Raw genomic sequence first — 25350 nt, 5'->3', positions numbered from 1 at the left:
TAGCCTAGGAACCTCCATATGCCACAGGTACGGCCCTAAAAAGCAAAAAGAGAGAAAATATCTGCAAGTCATATATCTAATTAGGAACTTATATTTAGAATATATAAAAACTCTTATAATTCACAAATTGAATCAATCATAAGCTTTCAAAACAGAAAACATCAGGCACACATGAGTTCACTGGTGAAGTCTACCAAACATTTAAGAAGTTATGCTAATTCTCCACAATCTCTTTTAGATGAAAGCAGTTGAGAAAATACTTCCTAACTCTATGAGGCCAACAACCACCCTAAAACCAAAACTAAAACCACAAGAAATCTATAGACCATTATCTCAATATAGACACAAAATTCCTGAACAAAATATTAGCAAACTGAATCCAACAAAGCATAAAATCAATATCCCTTTATGATTAAAAACTCTCAGCAAACTAGAGAGTAACTTCCTCAACTTGATAAAGAATGAAAAAAATGTACAGTTAACATTATATTTATGGAGAGATGCAAAAGTTTTCATACTGAGATCAGGTACAAGGCAAGGATGTCCCTTCTCACTGCTCCATTTTAAAAAAATTGACATAAAACTGATGTACAACACTAGTTTCAAGTGTACAACATAATTATATATTTATTGAAATGAACACAATAATTTCAGCTAACATTCCTCACCTCACAGTTACAATTTTTTTCCTCATGAAAAAAGGAAACTTGTTCTACTGAGCAACTTTCAAATATACAACATAGCAGTATTAACGATAGTCACCATTCTGTACACATTCTCACGACTTATAATTGGAAGTCTGTATTTTTTGACCACCATCACCCATTCTGTACACTGCTTTGGGAAGTAGGAATATCTTAAGAATATTAATTCCTCCAACCCACAGCATTTATTTGTGTCTTCTTCAATTTCTTTCATTAATGTGTTATAGGTTTCAGCGTAGAGGTCTTCCACTTTCTTGGTTAAATATATTCCTAGATAGGGGAGTTCCCGTCGTGGCTCAGTGGTTCATGAACCTGACTAGCATCCATGAGGATGCAGGTCCAATCCCTGGCCTCATTCAGTGGGTTAAGGATCAGGTGTTGCCCTGAGCTGTGGTGTAGGTCGCAGACAGATCCCACATTGCTGTGGCTATGGCCAGCAGCTATAGCTCCGAACGAACCCCTAGCCTGGGAACCTTTATGTACCTTGGGTGCAGTCCTAGAAAGACAAAAGAAAAAAAAAAATTAAAAAAAAATTATCCCTACGTATTTTTCTCTTTTTGATGTAACTGTTCATTGGATTTTTTTCTTAGTTTCTCTGATAGTCAGCATTAGTGTATAGAAACACAACAAATTTTTATGTATTGACCTTGTAACTTGCAATTTTACTGATTTATTAGTTGACAGTTTTTTGACAGAATTGTTAGGTTTTTCTATATACAGTAACTATATCATCTGTAAATACTGACAGTTTTACTGCTTTTCCAATTTGGATTCCTTTAATTTCTTTCTCTTTTTCTTTTTTTTTTTAGGGCCACACCAGTGGCACATGGCAGTTTCCAGGATAGGAGTCGAATCAGAGCTATAGCCATCAGCCTACGCCACGGGCAACAGCCACACCAGATCCGAGCTGCATCTGTGAACTACACCACAGCTCACGGCAACAACAGATCCTTAACCAACTGAGTGAGGCCAGGATTGAACCTCATGGATGCTAGTCAGATTCTTTCCCAATGAGCCACAATGGGAACTCCGGATTCCTTTAATTTCTTTTTCTGATTACTGGGGCTAGGACTTCTAATACTATATTCAATAAAAGTTGAGAGAGTGGGCACCCTTGACTCACCTTGCTCCTTATCTTAGAGCAAAAGTTTTTCACATTTCACCACTTAGTACCAGTTAGCTATGGACTTGTCATACATGGTTTTATTACCTTCAGGTACATTTTCTTGATATCCATTTCGCTGAGTTTTCATCATAAATGGCCAATGCTTTTTATGCATTTATTGAGATGATCATGTGATTTTTTATCCTTCACTTTGTTAATGTGGTGTATCACACTGATAAATGTATGGATGTTGACCCATCCTTCTTGTATCCCAGGAATAAAATCTCACTTGACCATGGTATATAATGCCTCTAATGTACATTGCTAAATTCAGTGTGCTAGTATTTTGTTGAGAATTTTTGCATTTATGTGCATGAGAGATATTAGCCTTAATTTTCTTTTCTTATAGTGTCTAGTGTTGGTATCAGAGTAATGCTGGCTTCATAAAATGAGTGTTATCCCCTCTCTACTTTTGAAAATTTTGAGAAAAGACTGATATTAATTCTTCTATAAATGTTTGGTAGAATTCACAGGTGAAGTGATCTGATCCTGGACTTTTATTGTTGGGAGATTTTTGATTATTGATTAAATCTCCTTTGGAGTTCTCTGGTGGTCATTGGTTAAAGGATCCAGTGTTTTTACACTGCTGTGGCGAGGGTCTGATCCCTGGCCCAGGGAACATCCACATGCCAGAACCCCCCCCACACACACACACACAGATAAAAATTTTAAAAAATCTCCTTACTCATTATTGGTCTGTTCAGATTTTCTATTTCTTCATTGAGTTAGTCTTGGTAGGTTTCGAATTTCTAGGAGTTTATCCACTTCTTATACATTGTCCAATCTTTTGATGTATAATTGTTCAAAGCAGTCACTTATGATCCTTTTTCTTTTGGTGGTATCATTGTAAAGTCTCCGCTTTCATTTTTTTATTTTACTTAAGTCATTTTTTTCCTTCATGAGTCTAGCTAAAGATTTTTTTGTGTGTGTCTTTTTAGGGCCGCACCCACAACATACGGAGGTTCCCAGGCTAGGGGTCAAATTGGAGCTACAGTCGCCGGCCTAAGCCTCAGCCACAGCAGCATCAGATCTGAGCCACATCTTTGCCCTATACCACAGTCCACAGCAACGCCGGATCCTTAACCCACTGAGCAAGGCCAGGGAACGAACCTGCATCCTCATGGATACTAGATGGGATCGTTAACTGCTGAGCCACGAAGGGAACTCCCAAGATATGTCTATTTTAATTACCTTTTCAAAAAGCTAGCTCTGTTTATCTTTTTACTGTCTTTTAGTCTCTGTTACATTTATTTACATTCTGATCATTGTTATTTTCATTTCGCCACTCTTCAAGCTAATACAATAAGGCAAGAAAATACAAAAGGCATACAGACTGGGAAGGAAGACATTAGTTGTAGACCACATGGTTTTCTATGTAGAAAAGCCTAAGTAACTGACCAAATCTGAAAGGACTGAATGTCCTAGAACTAACAATTATATTAAGGCTGCAGGATACAAGGTTAAAACACAAAAATTAACTGCTTTCCTATATATCAGCAACAAAAAGTGGAAGCTGAAATTTAACTCTTACAATTCAATAATAAAACAACAAATAACCCAATTTAAAAATGAGCAAAAGATCTAAATAAGCATTTTTCCAAAGACATAAAAATAGCCAATTAATAGAGTTCTCTTTGTGGCTTAGTGGGTTAAGAACCTGACGATCCCTGGCCTTGCTCAGTGGGTTAAGGATCCAATGCTGCCGTAAGCTACAGCATAGGTCACAGATACAGCATGGATCTAGTATTGCCATGGCTGTGGTGTAAGCCCCAGCAGCAGCTTGGATCTGACCCCTGGCCCAGGAACTCCCATATACAGCAGGTAAGGCTGTAAAAAAGATAAATAAATAAAAATAGCCAGTTAGCACACAAAAAGATGCTCGGCATCATGAGTCAAGGAAATCCAAATTGAAACTATATGATAACTGGAATGCCCTTGTGGATCAGCAGATTAAGGATTCGGTGTTGTCACTGCTGTGGCTCTGGTTACAGCTGTGGCAGGGGTTCATTCCCTGGCCTGGGAACTTCTGCGTGCCACAGGTGTAGCCAAAAAAAAAAAAAAAAAATACATGATACTACTTCGCACCCATGACAGGACGGCTAGAATCAAAATGTAAGATTAAGTACAGGAAAGGATGAAAAGAAACAGAAACTTCATACATAACTGTTGTGGGAATATAAAATAGCCCAGCCAGTTTGGAAAACAATCTAGCAGTTCCTCAATAACTGAACACAGAGTTATCATATGATTCAGTTAATTCTACTGTAAGGTATATACCCAAGATAGTTGAAAGAGACTAGATAGTTGTACAAAGAGACTTGTACATGAATGCTTATAGCAACATTATTCATATTAGCCAAAAAGGTAGAAAACACATCGTACACATACACACAATTATCATGAGCATGAATCTTAAAAAAAAAAAAAAACATTATGAGAGAAGTAATGTGAGAGAAGCTAGTCACAAAAGACAACATAGAATGTTTCTACTCATGTACATGAAATCCAAAAGAGAAATTTATAAAGACAGAAAAGTAGATTAGTGGTTACTTAATGCTGAGGGGAAGAGGAGAGATTAGTGAAGTGATACCTAATGGATGTGGAATATTCTCTGGAGATATTCTAGAGTTGCCTATGGTGATGTTTACAAATTTTGTAAATATACTAATAAAAACCACTCACTTGTACACTTTAACTAGGCAAGTCATAGCCTATCTGATTTATAACTCAATAAAGCTAGCTGTTATTTTTTTTAAGTAATCTTAACAATTGCTGCCAATGCAACCAATGCTAATCATGAGAAATCATATAATGCACAGTAATGGAAGTGAGTCCAGAATAAAATGCTCTTTCTCGGCTCATTTCCATGAATCAATGCCTTGACTGTGATGACTGATAGTTCCTGCTTTCAAAATTTTCCAGATCAAAATTGCCTTAGCCATAAGCAAAACATAAAACTCTGACCTCTTCTTTATTTTAAATATTCATGTGCTGAAGAGTATCCAACTCAATGCTAATGCAGAGGTCTTACATCCTACTTTCTATTCAGAATGACCAGTCTTCCTAATTTTCATAAAAAAGACATTTGCACACCTCAAGAATGTATGGATTCATCCATGCCTAACTTTAAGAGATATCCAGGTAAGAAACCTTTTATTTACAAAAAAGGGAATGACTTAGAATCCATTTATCCCTCAAAATTTCTTAAGATTAATATTTGGAACAAAACAGACTACAAAAATGTTAAAATTCAGATCATCCTTTGTTGTCCCTTTACACAAGTGTTTTCACTGAGCTTTACAGTTTCACTAAACTAGGTATATACTTACAGTATGAATATTCATTGAAGATACTGTCTTCTACATAATTCACTGTTCCCTTTCAGATCAAACTGCCAAACACTGCTTCCTTTTCCTTATTAACAAAACTCCTTATAGACTTGGTTGTTTCCCTGTGATCTCCGTGACACCCCAAACAAGAGCCCAAGTATAACTTTAGAATACTGTGGGGCTTACAAATGCCTATTAATGTTACAACCAACCCTGACCTTCTCAGTATTTTACCTGTAGTTTTCCTGATTCCATTTAAAACTATTTTCATTTTCTTGTCTGATATGTATGTATGTATTTCCTTGGAAGCTACCTTTGTAGCAGATAGAGACAAAACAAAACAAAGTTAATGATCACTGGTTCTTAATTCTTGAGAATACATCCTAACAAAATATTTAATGGTACTGAGCTCTGTAAGAGCTGATATATGTTAGAAAATGATATAAATAATTTTAAAAAGTACCTGGAACCTCCATAAAAAGACTATTATTTCCTATTAAAAGTAATCAATCTCTCCACAAAGCAAAAAGTAGGATTAGGGGATGCTTAAATTAAGTACAGAAAAATATATAAAAGTAACAAAAACAGGAGTTAAGAATCTGACATTGTCACTGCTGATGGCTCTGGTTTCTGCTGTGGCGTGGGTTTGATCCCTGGTTTAGGAACTTCCATGTGCCATATTCATGGCCATAAATAAATAAATAAAAACTTCAAAATCTTAAATTAGAAAAAAATAACAAAACAATTACATATTCACAGAAAACTCCAATTTTTTACCTTTAACAATGAGAATTATAGAAAATAAATTTTCTTCCCCAAAATATCTAAAATTCTACATACTGTTACCAGAGAGATAAGATGGATCATGGTTTTCCACCATTCAAACTGTAACAAAAACTGGAAGATGGAGTAACAGAAATATAAACAAGACTAATTAACAGAGGCAGCCCAGATTACAAATGGCCAAAAACCAAAAGATATTCACAGAAAACCAACTGTTCGGAACTTAGAACCTACATTTACCAAAGAAACAATGCTATCTAGAAGTCTTAGATTCTTAAGCTCAAGTACACACTAATCGTGTACTTGGGAGAAAGCACTTATCTTTCCAGATTTCAGATCCTTACTTTCTGTCCCATATAAAATTAAAAATAAAAAAATGTTCTGCAAAATGTCAAGAACCACATAAATAAGGTGTTTTCCTATCATCTAATTCGTAATACAAACGAGACTGATGTAGTATGTCATGTCCTGACCCTCCTTTCTGAAGCTTCAGGTTCACTATGCATAATAAAGAAGGGGACTGTTTGTTGCAGACAGTTTTAAGTGAGAAAACATTAGCAATTAACAAAAAAAGTTCCCTTTGATAATCAAAGGACTCCTTTATTCATTAAATACACATTCTACTAAGCAATCTTAAGAATATTAAATAAAACTAAATGTGTGATACGTAATTTATATATTCTGATAACATACTATACCCTAAGGATATTGTTTAAACTAATGCAAAGCAAGGAAATGATAACAGTAGCAATAACAATCACCATAATTACAACTGGTAACATCTGAACTCTTACTAGGTTCCAAGTACTGTTGTTCTAAGTGCTTTTCATGTATTATTTTTTTCAATTAATTTTAATAGTGTAAGTTCCCTTCTTGTCTCAGCGGTTAACATTCCTAACTGGGATCCATGAGGACACGGGTTCGAACCCCAGCCTCGCCCAATGGGTTAAGGATCCTGAGTTACTGTGGCTGTGGTGTAGGCCGACAGTTACAGTTCTGATTAGATCCCTAGCCTGGGAACTTCCACATGCCTCGAATGCAGCTCTAAAAAGCAAAAAATAAAAAATAAAAATAAAAAAATGTTAACAGTAATTATATGAGGAAATTACCATTATTACCATTTCACAGAAGAGGACACAGAAAAGTACTCTGCTCAAGAATATAGGAATTTTAGTTTCTAAATCAAAATTTAAACAGCAAAACGGGCTAGGAATAGTAGAGATTGGAATTGCTCTCATAACCCACTTTAAAAAAAAAAAGATTAGAAGTCATTAAAGTAGCAAATTTTTTTATGCTTGTACTTAACTTTCACATTGAAAAATGAGACTCTGGAATAATCTATGACATTAAGAACAAGCTAGATGAAAAAGTCTAAAAATAGTCATATTTTAAAAGTGACTGTCAATACACTTTCTAGGTATAGTCAACACTTTCAGTCTGGTTTCAGAGTCTGTGTTCCTCACTAAGTTACATGAAAAAGTAAACAAAGATCAGTAGACAAAATTTTATCAAGACAAAATAGGGGAAGAAACCCTCCAGCTGTGTTCTTTTTTTTTTTTTTGCTTTTTCTAGGCCAGTACCTGCAGCATACTGAAGTTCCCAGGCTAGGGGTCAAATCGGAGCTACAGCTGCCAACCTCAACCACAGCTACAGCAACGCCAGATCCGAGCTGTGTCTGTGACCTAAGCTACAGCTCAAAACAACCCCGGATCCTTAACCCACTGAGCAAGGACATGGATCGAACCGGTGCCCTCATGGATACTAAAGTTGGGTTCATTACCACTGAGCCACGATGGAAACTCCCCTAGCTCTGTGTTCTTAATAAGTCACAATCATTTAACCCACAACATTTTTAAAGAATGCAAAAATATGATTCTGTACTTCTAGCTAGCATACTCTTGCCTAGCAAGATAGTTTGAAGGGGAAAAAAAAAGAATCATCAAACAACATTTAAACTGAGTCCAAGTAGTAGTTCTCACTGTGCTGCAGCAGGTAAGGATCTGGAATTGCTACAGCTGTGGCACAAGATACGGCTCCAGCTCAGATTTGATCCCTGGTCTAAGAACTTCCATATGCCACAAGCGCAGCCAAAGGAGAAAAAAAAAATTTTTTTTAATTAAAAAAAAAAAAATCCAAGTAAACAGTACATATAAAGTCAACAGGTAGGTAGCAGATTTGGGCATCTGAGAGAAATTATTTTGCATCTTTCTCTGAATATTTTATAAAATGGTTATTATTACTATGCAGAAATATTCTTTAAATGATTCTGTCATATAACATACTACATAATATATAAATTACATAAATACTTAAGACTTAGTCATTTTCACTAAAGGATTCTCTTAAATTCAGTTACCTAAAAGTCAGACTTTTGAGAATCACAGGTAATTTAATTAGGTATTCAGCCAATAATGCAATAAACTTAAATTCAAACATGAGCAAGATATACTGCATTAAACCTACAAACCATGCCTTCTGAGATTTTTATTATTTTATACTCCAACCATAGTGTTATAACACTAATAAACTACTTCAAAAACCAAAGTGCTCAGAGATCCCTGGTGGTCTAGTAAGTTAAGGATCCAGTGTTGTCACTGCTGTGTCCCAGGCCACTGCTGTGGCATCAGTTTGATCCCTGGCCCAGGAACTTCTGCATGCTGCAGGCATGGACAAAACAAACAAAAAAACAAAACAGCAGCAAACCTAAAGTGCAACAAACCTACTGGTCCTAAGGAGAATTAGCTACATAAGAGTAATTTATGTTACTTCATCTAGATTATGAATCAATGAAAACTCATACCAACTGTAAAAATAAAACCCCCAAATTCATGTAAAATACTGTTAGGGATTTATCTTCCCCTAAAGTTTTTAAAAATCCCAAGGATTTTAAAAATGAGAATGTGCACACATATTTCAAACTAAGATGTTACCTGGTATTCAGAATCCAGTCTAAACGAGGAGTCCCTTGAGTGATAGGTATCATTTAAACTACTTCCTCTGCTTCCAGACATCATCCTAGCACTTAATGAGCTGGGGGGTTGAAGAGAAATTCTTCTTGGAATCCTCGAAGGTTTAGACTCCATTCTTAAGGTTTCCTGTGAAATGCAAATTTTGATTAATTGCCTTTGGGAAAACGTGCAAACTTCTGACTCTTAATCCTTTCCTTAATGATCAGCTCAACTCAGAAAGAATCAACCACGAAATTAATTATATCTGGTATAGTAAACTGTGAGAGTATCATCACCCTCCAACAAGGCAGAAGTGTAAAGTTCATCAAAGGTTCCCTACTGTCCATAAAATGAAGCAAACACGATAAAAAAAGTGATGAGAGGGAGTTTGCATCGTGGCTTAGTGGTAATGAATCTGCCTAGTATCCATGAAGATTAGGGTTTGATCTCTGGCCTTGCTCAGTAGGTTAAGGATCTGGCGTTGCTGTGAGCTGTGGTGTGGGTGGCTGATGCAGCTTGGATCTGGTTGCCTATGGGGTAAGGCTGGAGGCTACAGCTCCTATTCTCTTAGCCTGGGAACCTCCATGTGTTGTGGGTGTGGCCCTAAAAAGACAAAAACAAACAAACAAACAAACAAAACTGAGGAGTTCCTGCTGCGACACCATGGGTTAATGTTCTGGCTAGTGTCTTCTGGAGGCACAGGTTCCACCCCTACCCTGGTGCAGTTGGTTAAGGATTCAGTGTTGCTGAAGCTGTGGTGTAGCTGCAGCAGCTCCAGCTTGGATTCAATCCCTTCCACATGCTACAGGGGTGGCCAAAAAAGAAAGAAAAAAAAATGTGATGCACTGAAATAAATGCAACAAAGGATCAGGAGTAAACAAAAGAAACCTCTCAGAAGCAGAAAACGTAATTCAAAAACAAGAGAATTATATTGTCCAGGATAATTACCTATCTTTGACTCTTAACTACGGTTACAGAAAGACGGAAAAAAGAAAGTGAAGGAGAGAAAATTACCAAAGAAATGAAAGAAACTTTGTAGAATTGAAGGACACAAATCTCCACATTGAAAAGGGTCAAGAGTACTTAGCAGGATCAAAAAAGAACCAACACCAAGCACAATTTATCATGGTGACATCTCAACACACCAGAAATAAGATGAAAAGAAGATCCTATAATTTACAAGATATACAAAAGAAATAGTTTATTACAACTTTAAAAACAATAAAATAAAGCAATGCCCATAGTACTGTGAAAAATGTTTAGCCTTTGAACTCCAGTCTAGCAACTGAATGTGAAGTGGAGAAAGAACATATTTTCAGACGTGCAAGATTTTAAAAAATAAGAACAAAACAAAACCATAGGAAGCTAAATGGAGAGCATGTCCAAAGAAAATCGGAGTATAAAGAATGAAAGAACCATGGAGTTCCCCTGTGGTACAGCAGGCTAAAGATCTGGTATTGCCAAGGCAGTGGCTTGGGTCTGATCTTTGGCCTGGGGACTTCCACATGCTGTGGGAGCAGCAAAAAAAAAAAAAAAAGAACCAGACATAGAATCAGGTGTGGAAAAAGCATAGGGAGCAACCAATCAAGATTGGACCAGGATTACAGATGGAAGCAAAACTCTAAGGAAAAAATAGCCTTATATTATTTTGGCACATGGCAGAGATGATGATATAACTGTGGAAAAATGTTAAGTACTTAAAACGGCAATTTAATACATTAATTTTGTAATTTGGGGAAACAAAGCTATTGTTCAAGAAAGAAGATACTGCTGTGTTTGAATGAACTCTTTAATATTTACATAGTTAAATAGTGTAAACAGACTACTGAATCAATAATCTTGCTGCAAACATGCTGTGTAATTTAGGTGGGTAGAGGAAGTAAGGACAATGGTGAATAAAAAAGCACATATCTATTATTGAAAAATCATGAGTTCATCATTTAGAAATACGAAGATAAATCCTAGAACAGCTAAAAGGCTAGGATTGTTGCCTATGGAAAGTGGAAACGCTGAGTCAAAGGACTTCGCCTTTTCCTTTAAGAATGACCATATTTCCTGGTTCACCTAGAACAGTCTCAGTTTCAGGGCCAAAAAACTCCTAGTTTGTGCTCATTATCCCAGGACAATTACTAACAGTGCTTGCATTGTCTTAAAAGTGCCCTGGTTTCTGATAAAGCATAAACTCACTTAACATAAATCTCTTCTACTTCTAGCTTTTTATAAACTCTCTCTATATATCCACACAAAAATTTTTACTAAAAAAGTGAACTATGGATTGGACATTTAAAGAAGGTATACATAACAGAAAGAATAGTATTGGTTAAATACTGATATGCAAAAGCCCATAAATGATTTAACAAGTAGCAGATTTGTAATTTTATCAAGGTTATAAAAACACTAAACAAGTGACTGTATCTGTTGAGGATTTTAAACAGGGAGATAAAACATTTTTATAAGAGATCCCAGTTTTTAGGCTCCCTCAGTGGGTCAGGGATCCAGAGTTACTGTGAGCTGCGGTGTAGGTCACCGACGTGGCTTGGATCCTGCATTGCTGTGGGTGGGGAGTAGGCTGGCAGCTTTAGCTCTGATTCGACCCGTAGCCTGGGAACTTCCAAATGCCTCGGATGTGGCCCTAAAAAGAAAAAGAAAAAAAGAAAAAAAAAAAAAAAGAGAGAGAGAGATATTAGTCTTTAGACGGTTCTTTAACATTAATGCTTCTTAATCATACTTCTCACAGTTTACATTGATTATATTTATACCCAATTCTTACTTGCAGACTTACCTGCAGAATGAAACTAACCCAGTAGCAAATCTGCTCAAAACAAAGCCCTTGGGGGAAGGCAAAGAGGCAGAATCCTCTGAGAGCTGCAAATTCTACTGCATGAAACTAATTTTGGCAACTCCTCTATGTAAACTGACTGAATTCTGACAGTGTAGGTGTTACCAGAAAACTTACATAATTTGGTTGTGTAAGCACAAAAAATAGTGAAAAATAAAATATGCAGTTCTTGAAAAACTTCTACCAGACCACTTTCAAGATGCTATGAGGCATCTCTTCAAGTTCATTCAATCATTTAAGATAGTTTTTTACATGCTTAGTATGTGCTAGGCACTTTAATTAATACTAAACAAGGAAGGAGATGAAGAGAGGGGACAGCACTGAACCTACCAAAATATTGACTATGAAGAAGCTGTAGCGAAACAGAGAACAAACTACACAAATAACCATATAACATAAACAGTTATAAGTGCACTTAAGGAAAAGGTATAAGACAGATAATAGACTAGCAGTAAGAAAGCATTTGAAGGGCAGTGCTTTTAACCAAGACTTAAAGCACAGGAGTTCCTGCTGTGGCTCAGCAGTAACAAACCAGACTAGCATCCACGAGGATACCAGTTGGATCCCTGGCCTTGCTCAGTGGGTTAAGGATGCAGCATTGCTATGAGCTGTGGTGTAGGTTGCATACACAGCTTGGATCTAGGCTGCTATGGCATAGCCCAGTAGCTATAGCTCCAATTGGACTGCCTAGCCTGGGAACTTTCCACATGCCATGGGTACAGCCCTAAAAAGACAAAAAAAAAAAAAGAGAGTTAAAGCACAAAAAAGGTTGGTATGTATTATTCTTCTCTTAATAATCCACATAATGGTCTCCTACTTTCCTTCTGTTACTATGGCATGTCTTTAAATATAAATTTATTTAGATTTGTTTCCAAAGTTGGACAGTGGAGCTTTCAAAAAGAAAGACAAGATAAAAACATACCACCAGGGCTGGCTTTATAGCCGTGCAACCACCACACAGACACATGGAGCCCTGTGCTTGATCAAAAAGCTCTACAGTTGACATCTTGAAATTAGAAATAATTTAATCTAAACTTGCACATTACAAGTGAAGTCAGGATAGTGGAGCATGAACTTGAGCAAAAGAGATATGTACCTGTTTGCCAAGCCTTGCCACTCAATTTGCATACTGCATTCAATATTGCTATGAAGCTTCTATCAATACACTTAATTTTTCTCTCTTTGAGCCTCACCCAAGTCCTAGGCACTATGGGTCCACTGGACCTACTTATGTTCTTTACCAATATATCTATGAGTGAATAAGCTGAGGCACTGACAGCTCCAAGAAGTCATATTTTCTATTCTCCAGAACTTGCTTCAACTTTAAATGCAGAAAGAAGGTAATGAGCCACAAAACCACAATAATCTTACGGTAAATTATTTGAGATTTTTACTGCATTAAACTTTGTAACTTCTAAAATGAAGTCTTTTGGATGAAGATTCTCTGAGGCTGATATTCAACTGATAGTTTACCCAATTAGTCTTAATTTTACTATTAAGTGTTTCCTTACCTTCAGGCATTAATAGTGACTGGTATAGGAAACAGGAGTGGAAAACAAATATTCATACCAATACCAAAATTTATGTAGTCTATTTCATAAGCCTGTGGTTTGCTAGCTACTAAAACAAAACAAAACAAAAAACAGGAGTTCCCGTCGTGGCGCAGTGGTTAACGAATCCGACTAGGAACCATGAGGTTGCGGGTTCGGTCCCTGCCCCTGCTCAGTGGGTTAAGGATCCGGCGTTGCCGTGAGCTGTGGTGTAGGTTGCAGACGCGGCTCGGATCCCACGTTGCTGTGGCTCTGGCGTAGGCCGGTGGCTACAGCTCCGAATCTGCCCCTAGCCTGGGAACCTCCATATGCTGCAGGAACCGCCCAAGAAATAGCAACAACAACAACAACAACAAAAGACAAAAGACAAAAAAAAAAAAAAAAAACCCAAACAACTGACTACATACATAATTTCATTCTGCTGGGCTTCCTTGGAAACCTCTGAGGAGCTCTTTAAAGCAAGTTCATGTTTTTGGTATCCAGTTAAACATTATAAAGGATCTTTAAACCAAAAAGTTTCTCCTACTTATGAACAGTACAATTCAAATCTATTCTATAAAAATAATTTCACCTTAACCTTTCTTAGTCTAGGTAAAAAGTCTTAACGAATTCTACATCATTACCTGACATGCAAAATTCTATGTCCAACATCATCTACAAGTTAAGATCTCATAGTCACTGAAATGCAACCGAAATTCTATCTGACAACTTACACTACAAATTTAAACCGAATTTTACAACATTTTCCAAAAAGACTTTACTTGTTTATCAGGTCTACTCTGGGTAAACCAAAGTTCATTTCTAACAATACCACGCTAGGCCTTGTCTAAAAAGGAACTCATCATTAATCCACATATTTTCTTCTCTTCTATTTTATTCTACCAAGTAATAGCACCACTTCCCAATTAAACTTTTTTTTTTTTTTTTTTTTTGGCTTTTTGCTATTTCTTTGGGCCGCTCCCGCGGCATATGGAGGTTCCCAGGCTAGGGGTCAAATCGGAGCTGTAGCCACCGGCCTACGCCAGAGCCACAGCAACGTGGGATCCGAGCCGCGTCTGCAACCTACACCACAGCTCACGGCAACGCCGGATCCTTAACCCACCGAGCAAGGGCAGGGACCGAACCCGCAACCTCATGGTTCCTAGTCGGATTCGTTAACCACTGCGCCACGACGGGAACTCCCCCAATTAAACTTTCAATTGTTTTCTAGTACCTTAAAAAGTAGTCTAAATTCTTTGCCCCAGTATCCAGAATTCTAACCTATCTTTTCCACTTAATTTCAACTACCACCTAAAAAAGAAAAAAAAAGATCTGAGTTCCCGTAGTGGCTCAGTGGTTAACGAACCCGACTAGTAACCATGAGGTTTCGGATTCGATCCCTAGCCTCACTCAGGGAGTTAAAGATCCGGTGTTGCCGTGAGCTGTGGTGTAGGTCACAGAGGCGGCTAGGATCCCGAGCTACTGTTGCTGTGACATAGGCCAGCAGCTACAGCTCTGATTTGACCCCAGCCTCAGAACCTCCTAATGTTGCAGGTGCAGCCCTAAAAAGACCAAAGGCAAAAAACAAACAAAAAACCCCAAAAAATCCTAGTTCCAGTGAGTTTGCTGGTGGCCTAGCAGTTAAAGGCTCAGCATTGTCAGTGCTGTGGCTGGAGTTATTGCTATGGCTTGAGTTGAAATGGCCCAGGAACATGCTTCGGACATGGCAAACAAATAAACAAAAACCTAATTCCTGTTCACACCCTAGTGGAGAGGAGGTGGCAGGGCTCTGCCTACGCTTTATACCCAGGAGACAGGGAGGACTGAAATCCTGGAACTGCCCCACCTCTGAGTATCAGGCACATAAGAACTTGCGGAAGACTGGAGAAAGATTCAAAGAATTAAGAACATCTCCTTTCACCATGAGATTTGATTCAAATAAAAACAAAACCAGACTACTGCTGAGGGAGTTACAGCCTTATAGCCCTCAGTGGTGCAAATGTGCAGGGCCAGCAGGAAGTTGAGGCTAGTAAAAGAAATCCTCTAGCACTCCAGCCTCACTCTAAGCACATGCAGCAGCAATCCACTACTAGAATACTTTGAAAATAAATGAAGCAATAATAAAGCCCGAACCCAGCTCAACTACAAACTAAATCGACTCAACCCACTACACATACCTTATCCAAGCATAAAATTTTATTTGTCTGTCTTTACTATTATTTTATTTCCAATGTTTTACATTCAATCAAAAATTACAAGACACAAAAATACAAGGAAAAAAAGTTAGTTCCTTGTCAAGAGACAAGAGTCAACAGAACCAGATTAAGAGATGGCCCTAATGTTAGCAAACTGGTAAACTGATGCATTTACCAGTAGCCTAGACAAAACTAAAACACTAGGGAACTGCGAAACTAACTAGAGGAAAATTGTCCGGGATGAGAGAAAAATAGGTGATGGTAAAATACAGGAGAAGGTTAAAGAGACACTGAAGAAAAAATAAGAAAGTCTACTATAAATTTAACTACAATTACAGAAAGAACGAACTAGAGCAGAGAAACAATTCGGAAAAAAGAAACTTGGCTGAATTGATTTAATCAGTCAAGAAGTCCTTCAAATACCAACTAAAATAATTAGCAATTACATTAATATTATATTCATTCATGTTATATTCATACCAGACTGCTGAAAATCACTACACTTAAATAAATTCTGAAAATGTTATGGGAGCACTGAATGGGAAGATTACAATTTAAATTAAATTCTTGGGAGTTCCCCCTGGGGCACGGCAGAAACGAATCCAACTAGCATCCATGAGGATGTGGGTTTGATCCCTGGCCCTGCTCAGTGGTCTGGGGATCTGGAGTTACAGTGAGCTGTGGTGTAGGTCACAGATGCAGCTTGGATCCCACATTGCTGTGGCTTTGGTTTAGGTTGGCAGCTGTAGCTCCGATTAGGCCCCTAGCCTGGAAACTTTCATATGCAAGGGGTGCAGCCCTAAAAGGCGGGGTGGGGGGGGGAAGAATTCTAAAAATGTTATGGGAGCCAAAAGTTCCAACAAGACGAGAAAGACTTTAGATGAGCTAACATCTGAATTGGCCTTTGAAGATTGAAAACAGAAAAAAGAAAGTATAAAGATGCTAAAGCATGTTGAATAACTGGAAACAAAATAATGTACATGTGAGGGGTGAAATTCAAGGTGTGGGAAGGGAGAATCAACAGAAAGGACTGTCTAGGAAATAAATACATAAAGTTAATTATATCAAGGTTGTAAAAGCAATCTGTGTCCTTTGCTCAGTTTATACTTTAACAAGACAATGATTTTGAAGCTTTTAACCATCAGTAAGTGTATTTATATTATTTTCCTCCCTAAGGATCCAAGAAATTATGTTTCTGACCAGCAATCAGAGCTTTCAAGGATGAAACAATTAGTACACCAAAACTTTAGTTTTGTCTAGTCATAATAACAGATTTATATAGCTTTCTGCATTTCTTACACTACTTAAAGTCAGTAATTTTATTACCTTTGTGGAACCATGAGGAACAATCTACTTCTATAGGCTTTAGTAGGCTCAGTAGCTACTAAAAATTTTGAAAGAGAGTCAGCTAAGAACAAACAACCCCTGACTTCCCACACACTAAATCAGTGTTGAGGACAAGTTATTAGGAAGAGACACATTAGTGTGGGCCCAAAGTATATGTATAGAAGGTAGATTCAATATATCCCAAGTAGAAGAGAATTCACCTATTAACTGGGGGTGGCAGTGAGGAGGTAAAATTCAGCATATTAATGAAGAATATTTATATTGATTGATTGCTTACAGGGATTTGGGAGTGGAAAGTAAAGAAGCATACCAAGATGAGTTCTTTAAAAAAAAAAAAAAAAAAGGTACCCTAAAGTACCGAGAAGAGGTCCAGAAGAATGCTGGAAATAGTTTTGAAAATCCCAGAGAGCAATTTCAGCTGACTGATTTTCAACCACTTAACAACTAGATTTTACTTTTTTCTTTACACATATGCTACCTACCTCCTAGCCTTCTGCTTGAACTGTAGCTTCTTCCTGGTCAGCCTTAGTTGTCCCCCCTGCACCGAATGTCAACATCATGAAAAAGTTACACTGAAAAACTTTAGAATACATAGGAAAACACCTAGAGCAAAGGAGATCTACATATTACCCTGCTTGTAAATAAAGCTTCCTCTGAGCACAAGTTACCTACCAAAAAAGACTTGAATTTTTGGTCTACCCAATTTGGAAAGCTGTTAATTCCTAAGATCAGAGAAATAGCAGTGTAATGCTCAAAGGTTTTTCAATGGTTCTGCTTATTTATAATGAGATTTCTTAAGTAATATGTATCCTCTCCCAACACTATAGATCACTGTGTCTCATTCCCACCATAACAGTGCCTTTTTTTTTTTTTTTTTGATTTTTAAGGCTGCATCCACAGCAATTTGGGATCAGAGCCACGCCCATGACCTATACCATGACTTACACCACAGCTCAGCAATGCCAGATCCCCGAGCAAGGCCAGGGATCAAACCTGCATCCTCATGGATACGAGTTGGATTCCTTTCCACTGAGCCACGATGGGAACTCCTACACAGTAAGAGTCTTGTACAGGGTCTGTTGAGAGTCACACAGTAGACATAAACCAAATGACCAAATTAACAAATAAGGTCCCAGCCCCACCCGTATTAATAGTATAGCTTACACCAAAGACTTTCCCTTTATTTTAAATCTATTCTTTAATAAAGGTAAATTTTCCACAACAGGAGATAGGTTAGGCAAGATAAATTAAGCACTGCCCAATTTTTAGCACATGAATCAACTTCTAACTATATGTAAAATCAGAACAGTTGGGAAGGCAAAGGTTTGAAGCCTGTCCCTCACTTGATGTGACTCTAGGCTTAATTTCCCTAATGTTTAATTTTTCTCACCTACCAAGTGAGAGTAACAACAGTACCAACTTATAGTGAGCTTTGCTGGCACACAGTTATATATTCGGCAAATACTTGCTATTATTAAGGAATACTCAAACAGCTTAGTAGACATTATTTTGGCTTTTTTATTATTTGAAATTTAACACACAGTAAAAAGACTGTTTTAAATAAAGTCATTTATGGAGTTCCCATTGAAGCTCAGTAGAAACAAATCTGACTAGTATCCATGAAGAAGCAGTTTCGATCCCCAGCCTTGCTCAGTGGGTTAAAGATCCGGCATTGCTGAGAGCTGTGGTGTAGGGCAAAGATGTAGCTGGGATCTGGCGTTGTTGTGGCTGTGGTGTAGGCCAGTGGCTACAGCTCTGATTCAACCCCTAGCCTGGGAACTTCCATATGCTACAGGTGTGGCCCTAAAAAAAAAATAAATAAAAATAAAAAGTCACTTATGTACAGGAGGATAATTGCTGCAGAGTAAAGAAAACTAGTATACCTCACTCTTATACAAGCATATTCATACAAAATTGGGAAAAATAGCAATTACTAACATTTTAGTGTATCTCTGAATGGATTTTATTTTCTTCTTTATACTTAGTTTTGGATTTCTTTAATGTACTTGGACTAACTTTAATAATTAAGGGAAAGTTACTGGCAAATGAAAAGATATTTATCTTACGTTACAATAACATCTATAAAGAACTGCTAAAAAATAATTTCCCTTCTATTAACTGCAGTACTTGCTGGTTTATATTCCTTAGTATCTACATACCACAAAGTAGTAAATATTAAGCAACAGCTGGTAAGTAACAAATGGAAAATAAGGTCCAAATCACGTCACAAAATTGAATTTATATTACCTGAGAATGCCTTAAATTTTTTTTTAAATATTAGAAAAAATTTCAAACATACACAAAAGTAGAGACAACAATGAGCCCCTACATGCCAATCACCAGTCTTCAACAATTACCAAGATTTGACCATTTTACCATTTCTATTTTAAGGCAAATCTCAATCAGAACATCTTTAAGAATATCTATTCTTAAAATGTTCTAAGCAGTCTGTCATCAATTACAAAGTATTGCTACAAATCCCTCCCAGCTGAACACCCACACCTCTCTGCACAGCAATATTGCTGTTCTTTCCAGGAAGAGGCAAAATCTTATTTCCCCACACCTTGAAGGTGGGCTACCATTGTGAAAATTACTTTAACTAAGAGAATGCAGTGTGACATTATATGATTTCCAAGGCTCTAAGAAGTCTTATAGCTTCCACTTCACTCTCCTGGAATGCTGTCTTGGGATCCCCATGTAATAGAAGACCACATAGAGGAAAGCCTAAATGTTAACCAACACCAAGTGCCAGAAATGTGAGTGATGCCATCTTGGACCTGCCAGTCTGAGAAATCCTTCACTTGAATGCTGATACAAGAGCAAACCCAGGCAAAACCAGAAGAAATATTCAACAGGAACACAGAACTGTAAATAGTAATTTTAGTCCATAGGTTTTTGCGGTGGTGTACCATGTACTAATAGGGTAAAGTTTGCTAACATATTCTTTTACTTTCCTACAATTACCGTTATGCATTCAGTCTTACGAAAAATCTGATTCTATTTCAGGGTCTTAGACTTTGTCTTAAATATCCAGGGGAGTTGAAGTTAATGAATTACCAAAAGCACAACATTCAACATTACTATACAATAAATTCATGGCATAAAGGCCAGTGTTACAACACAAAATACTAATGTATTTCAATAGCCAGTAATCTTCTAGAAATACACACAGGTACAAGTCCATTATTTACCTCTACTTGGCATATCCTTTTGTTTGCTTTTTTAGGGCCATACCTATGGCAGATGAGGTTCCCAGGCTAGGGGTCTAATCAGAGCTACGGCTGCCAGCCACAGCCACAGCCAGGGCAACACAGAATCCTTAACCTACTGGGATCCTTAACCCACTGAGCAAGGCTGGGGATTGAACCCGCAACCTCACAGTTCCTAGTTGGATTTGCTTTTGCTGTGCCATGACAGAAACTCCAATGCCTCTATTTTTAACTGACAAATATTTAAGACACAAAGATATACACAAGTCTTAAAAAATAGTAACCAGAAAAAGTTCAACATCTCCATGATAAAATATGACTATGATGTTAAATTAAGTCTACATTAGAAAACTTTGGAATAATCTATCCTCCTTTGAAGTGTACTTATTCTATAAGTGCCAAGTTTCAATCCTCATTCGATAACTGGAAACTATTTTAGTCTATCTAAAAGTGGGAAACACATTATACTGAAGTACAATATGAAAAGATGAGAACTAGCCTTTTTTTAGGGGGTCTAATTGGAGCTGTTGCTGCTGGCCTACACCAGAGCCACAGAAACAGGAGATCTGAGCCTCTTCCTCGACCTACACCACAGCTCATGGCAATGCCGGATCCTTAACCCACTAAGCGAGGCCAGGGATCAAACCCACAACCTCATGGTTCCTAGTTGGATTCGTTTCTGCTGTGCCACAACGCGAAGTCCAAGAACTAGCTCTTAAGGTTAAAAATTTGCCTTCTTAAAACTGTTGACAACAGTGGGTGTATGACAGTGGGTAATTTTAAAACCAGGTGAACAACTTATCTAGTCTAACCAGTAGAGCCAGAGAAATATATCTCAAACAAGAAAAACCAGCTTTGACCACATGAGTTTGGATCAGAACAGAAAAGTTAAAAATTAAGATCACTGAAAATTAAAACCCAGCCAACTCTCAAATTATAATTTTATTCTGTTTCCCCCTTTTAAGTTCATCTTATGATTAGCAAGTACATTAAAGATAGTTTTTGTAAAATAATACTTGTGAGGAGATAAATTACTTCACATTAATTCTGCTTCAGTGAATTCAAGATCTTAGTAAGAACTTAAAACGCTACTCATTTTAAACTGTAATTATACTTATGTGATCAGTTGTTGATTCAGTCATACAACAGTTAAAGGGTTCATTAGTTAAGTTTGTTGGTTAAAAGTGAGGTTTGATGCAAGCCTGTGCATTTCATTTATGCATTTTCCCACTGTTCTTTATTACTAGCTCTTAATTATCTATAGTAATAGGAGGATGTATCCTCAAAGACAATTGAAAAATCATTTTTTATTTGGCTTATGGACACAATAGTTCTTTATTCCCAACAGCAGAGAGCACTAACTTTCTAAAACAGTACAAAAGGCCTTTTACATAATGCTCTAACCTTCCATTCAATTGTTTGAGCAATGGGGAATAAACTGTCCATTCCTAAAACAAACCATGATAACATGACTTAGCAGTTTCCTTATTAAACCTCTAATCATCCTTCACATCTTAGTTCCAGCAATATGTCTGGTAAAAATTTCCCCCAAGATTAAACAGCACTCCTCTATGCTCTGACAGTACTACCATAAATTTAAAATAAGTTTATAGATGAGTCTGATGATTAACTTGTACTTGTGGAGGGCAGAAGCTGTGTTAAGCTCCTTCATGTAATGTGAAGCCCTAACCTAGTAGCTAAAATACATAACAAACTATCAAAGTGTTTTACATTATTTGATAGTTCTGTACAATTAAAATTATTTTCCTAAAATTAAGTGGGCAACTCTTGAAAGCATACTAGATGAAGAGCTGTGTAAAGTGCATATGGAGCTGATTAAAAATTGGGGCCATGGATGACTTATGTTCAAGCTATTATCTGACACCTTCATGTAGTATATATATGAACATATTGGAGCCTGATTTTACACTACCCATACTCAATTCTAAACTTTAACATAAAGTTTGTTCCTTGCCTCCCCCCACCCCAAAGAATATATGCACATGTTTATATAGGGGCATCATTGTGCTTTATCTGGGAAATTAATCTCTCTTGCCAATGAGGAAGAGAAATCACTTGTACTTAAGTAAGTATGAATTTTTAATCATTCTTATTCAAGACATCTGATCCAGTACTCAACTTTGGAAAAAACTCAGAACTATACTTACCAAGCATGTTTATATCTGTGGTATAATTTAGGGCAAAAGAAGAGTTGTAAAAAATTCTTACATGTAAAGATTTGTAGTATAGACTTTATATAAGTAGATAGCACTTTGCCTGTGAAAAACGGCCAGCACTCCGTGAAGGGGGTATTTCAGGGAGGGTAAAATTTGAATGTTATTCTGACCAGAATGGACAGATGGACTTTAATATCCGTTCCAATTGTTTATACTCATCAAGTATTATGTCCCCCAGGGTGTTGACTGCTACTCACTACTAGAACTTAATCCTCATCTTAACTCTAAGAATTGACTGCTACGCTTCTAGGAAAACATTAATAAATAAATAATTACGGTAAAATCAAGAATCAGACCTATATCTTCTACCGCTAATGCCTCATATACCCCTGAGGTTTCACAAAATGCTGTATGTAGAGCTGTAAATGAAACACTGACCTCATTTTTTAAAAAATTTTTAATACGGATTTTGTTTGTTTTTTGGCTACACCTGAGGCATGCGGAAGTTCCCCAGCCAGGGACGCCCCCCCCCTTCACAGCAGTATCCACTCATAGCAGTTACAACTCCAGATTCTTAGCCTGCTGAGCCACCAGGGAATTCTGTAATGACCCCATTTCTGAAACAAAATTTTATCTCAAAGGAAAGCAAAAATCTAGTTACACTATATGCCTGCCTTTTTAACAATGGTATACCATTTGATTTTTAAGTCAAAAATTCATCTTTAACCTTACCTCTTGGCTCTAGACAGAAACGGACAGATGAGAGCAAGGAGAGATTTTTAAATTATTTTTAAAATGAAAAAAAAAACTAAAATATTATACAAAATCGGAAAAAAAAAATCTTACTGAATTCCACTTCACTTGGCACCTTTGTTCTTAATAGTGACAAACGACAGCATTCGTGATGAATTTATTACCAAGAGAGATGTTGCCCATATATTTACATCTGTACGTAGGAAAAAAGAATTACAGTATTTTTGGTGTGTGTACACAGTCATCTTCATTATGCAGTTTCATCAAAATGAAGGAGTACTATGTTCTACTGATGCCCTCCATATTTTTACTTCTTAGGCCAACAAGTCCGTTCTTACACATATCATCACGTATTTCCATTTGAAGAACGTACAATTTACCACAAAGCAAAAGAAAGCCCAAAGTTATTACGATACTCAAGAACTTGGACAATCAATCAGCAAATATTTACCGCATCTAAGGTGCTGGCAAAGTCCCTACAATTCAAGGCTGGGCTGGCAGAGCCCTGAGTCTCTTGGCCTTCAACACCTCGCTCATTAAATATTTTACACGTGACACTGCTCGCCCTCGGGGCTCGGTAAAGACCCTCCTAAACCCAACCTAAGGGGAGGCCGCCAAAGGCCAAAATATGGCTCAAGCCCCTTGCCCGAGCCCGCCGCAAGTCCATATGGAAGACGCACAACCTGCCCCCTTCACCCGTCACAAAACTCCACCACGGGACGAAAGGCTCCGGGCAAAGAAGGCCTGCGGACAGCTCCGCTTCGTTCGCGGGATCAAGCTCCTTCACCCCATCTAGAGAGGAAGGAAGCAGGGGCCTCCGCGTCCCCGGGGCCGCACTTCATTTCCTCCCCTCCCCCACCAGCGGCCTAGACTAGAACCACCTACCCCAGAGGTAGAAGCCCAAACTCCGCAGCTTATTCCCCTTCTTCCGGTGCTAACACCGAACAGGCGCGTCCGGCTCCCAGCGATCACACCACTACCTTCTTCCTCTGAGTTCTAGGCCTCTAAATGAGGCTGAACAGTCGGCGGCGAAGCACAATGGCGCCCGCCCTTCTCCAGGATCAGGCGCAGAAGCAGCCGCCACCGTTAAAAGCCCCTCCCTTCTCTTCCTTCCCCCAACCCCACCACTTCGCGGATTCCGCCGACTTCTCGCGAGAGTGGCGAAGCTCCGCGGACCCGAGAACTGCGGGCGGACTCGACGTACCCCACCGCGGGGTGGTGCTCTGACTGCGGCAACCGTTGAAGGGCTGCCCCTGGGGAGTCAGCGAGGCGCCATCGGTAAGCGGCTTCGACTGGTCGGCCGGCGGGCTTGCGAGGGTGCGGGCGCCGGGAGCTGGGCGCTGGAGGCCCGGCCCTAGTTGGCCGCCCTCGCCTGGCTTGGCGAAGGGCTGGTATCCAGCCCTGCCGTTCTCCAGAGCCCAAGTCCGTGGCACAGGCTCTTGCCTCCTCCTGCAAACCTGCAAGGCCCACTGCTCAAAATACCGCCCCCGCCCCTTTTTTTTTCCGCTTGAGGAGTGGCGCAGTCAATGTTTATTGACTTGAATCAAACACTGCCTTTTCCGACCTCCCCTCCTCCCATTCCCTGTCTGCCCTGTGTATCCGAACCCTCTCCTTTAAAGGTTGGAGTGGATTTGTCCCGGACCATTTGTTACTGGTTGTAATTCAGTGGTGGTGGTGTAGTTTCTTAGACAAGTCTTTTAAGATCGTTTTACTAATCTTTGGTAGTGTAGCTACAGATTTTGCAGTAAGAATTCATCCATTTAGAGAGGAAAATTGTGAGGTAAATGGCCTGACGAGAATGAGACGAAACTTTCAGAAATCTGTAAATGTGGTAAACCAAGATATAAAAGAATCCTAATGAAAAGGAGTAGATTAGAGGAAAAAGCCACAATTTCGGTGAATTTAGGTGAATATGTGGATTTTGAATAATGTACCAAACATCAAAGTTCTTCACCAGTAAAGATTAAGTTATTGAAACTTGGAGGCATACTGATTACACTTGATTGGTACACTGACCTATTTTCATTAGGTTGTTTAAGCAATTCTTTAGATCCAAGTAATTTCAATAAATGTAGTATGAAGTTTGTGGTTTTTGTTATTTCATCCGGAGGGTGAAATGTATCATCCCTCTGTCTTAGAAACTAACAGACTGTTCATTCTTCACTATTGTAAATTGTAAAATATTAAAGATAATTATTATTTAAAGTTGGCATATAAATGCCATTCTATCTCTTTAAAATGTGAGTTGAAGGAGTTCCCATTGTGGCTCAGCAGTTAACATATCCGACTAGTATCCGTGAGGAGGTGGCTTTGATTCCTGGCCTCGCCTAGTGGGTTAAGGATCCAGCATTGCCATGAGCTGTGGTGTAGGT

The 25350-nt window shown here is 38.2% G+C and overlaps 1 protein-coding gene and 1 long non-coding RNA gene across 20 annotated transcripts in view; one reads left to right on the top strand and one right to left on the bottom strand.

The window, feature by feature from the left end:
- Positions 1-24147, bottom strand: part of MARCH7 (membrane associated ring-CH-type finger 7) — a 50285-nt gene extending 26138 nt beyond the window's left edge. For 6 of the 18 annotated variants that reach the window (XR_002339011.1, XR_002339010.1, XR_002339012.1 and 3 more), the window contains exons 1-2: positions 23864-24080; positions 8912-9076 (exon numbers count right to left, since the gene is read on the bottom strand). Coding sequence is in view for 7 of the 18 variants with exons in the window: in XM_021074771.1 (XP_020930430.1) it covers positions 8912-9064 (153 nt within the window). In the remaining 11 variants the exon portion in view is untranslated. Of the gene's footprint in view, positions 1-8911; positions 9078-23071; positions 23172-23863 lie in introns of those variants that run through there. The other 12 variants (XR_001304688.2, XM_005657534.3, XM_005657535.3 and 9 more) reach the window with 9 other exon arrangements.
- LOC110256931 overlaps positions 24120-25350 on the top strand; it is a 171731-nt gene continuing 170500 nt past the window's right edge. For both annotated transcript variants that reach the window (XR_002339014.1, XR_002339013.1), the window contains exon 1: positions 24120-24256. This is a non-coding gene — a long non-coding RNA (uncharacterized LOC110256931). The remainder of the gene's footprint in view (positions 24257-25350) is intronic.

Source organism: Sus scrofa, chromosome 15 (assembly GCF_000003025.6).
Source record: "Sus scrofa isolate TJ Tabasco breed Duroc chromosome 15, Sscrofa11.1, whole genome shotgun sequence".
In the NCBI taxonomy this organism is placed as follows: domain Eukaryota; kingdom Metazoa; phylum Chordata; class Mammalia; order Artiodactyla; family Suidae; genus Sus; species Sus scrofa.
Note: the sequence above shows the minus strand (reverse complement) of the source record. Positions and strands in the feature narration are given on the sequence as shown.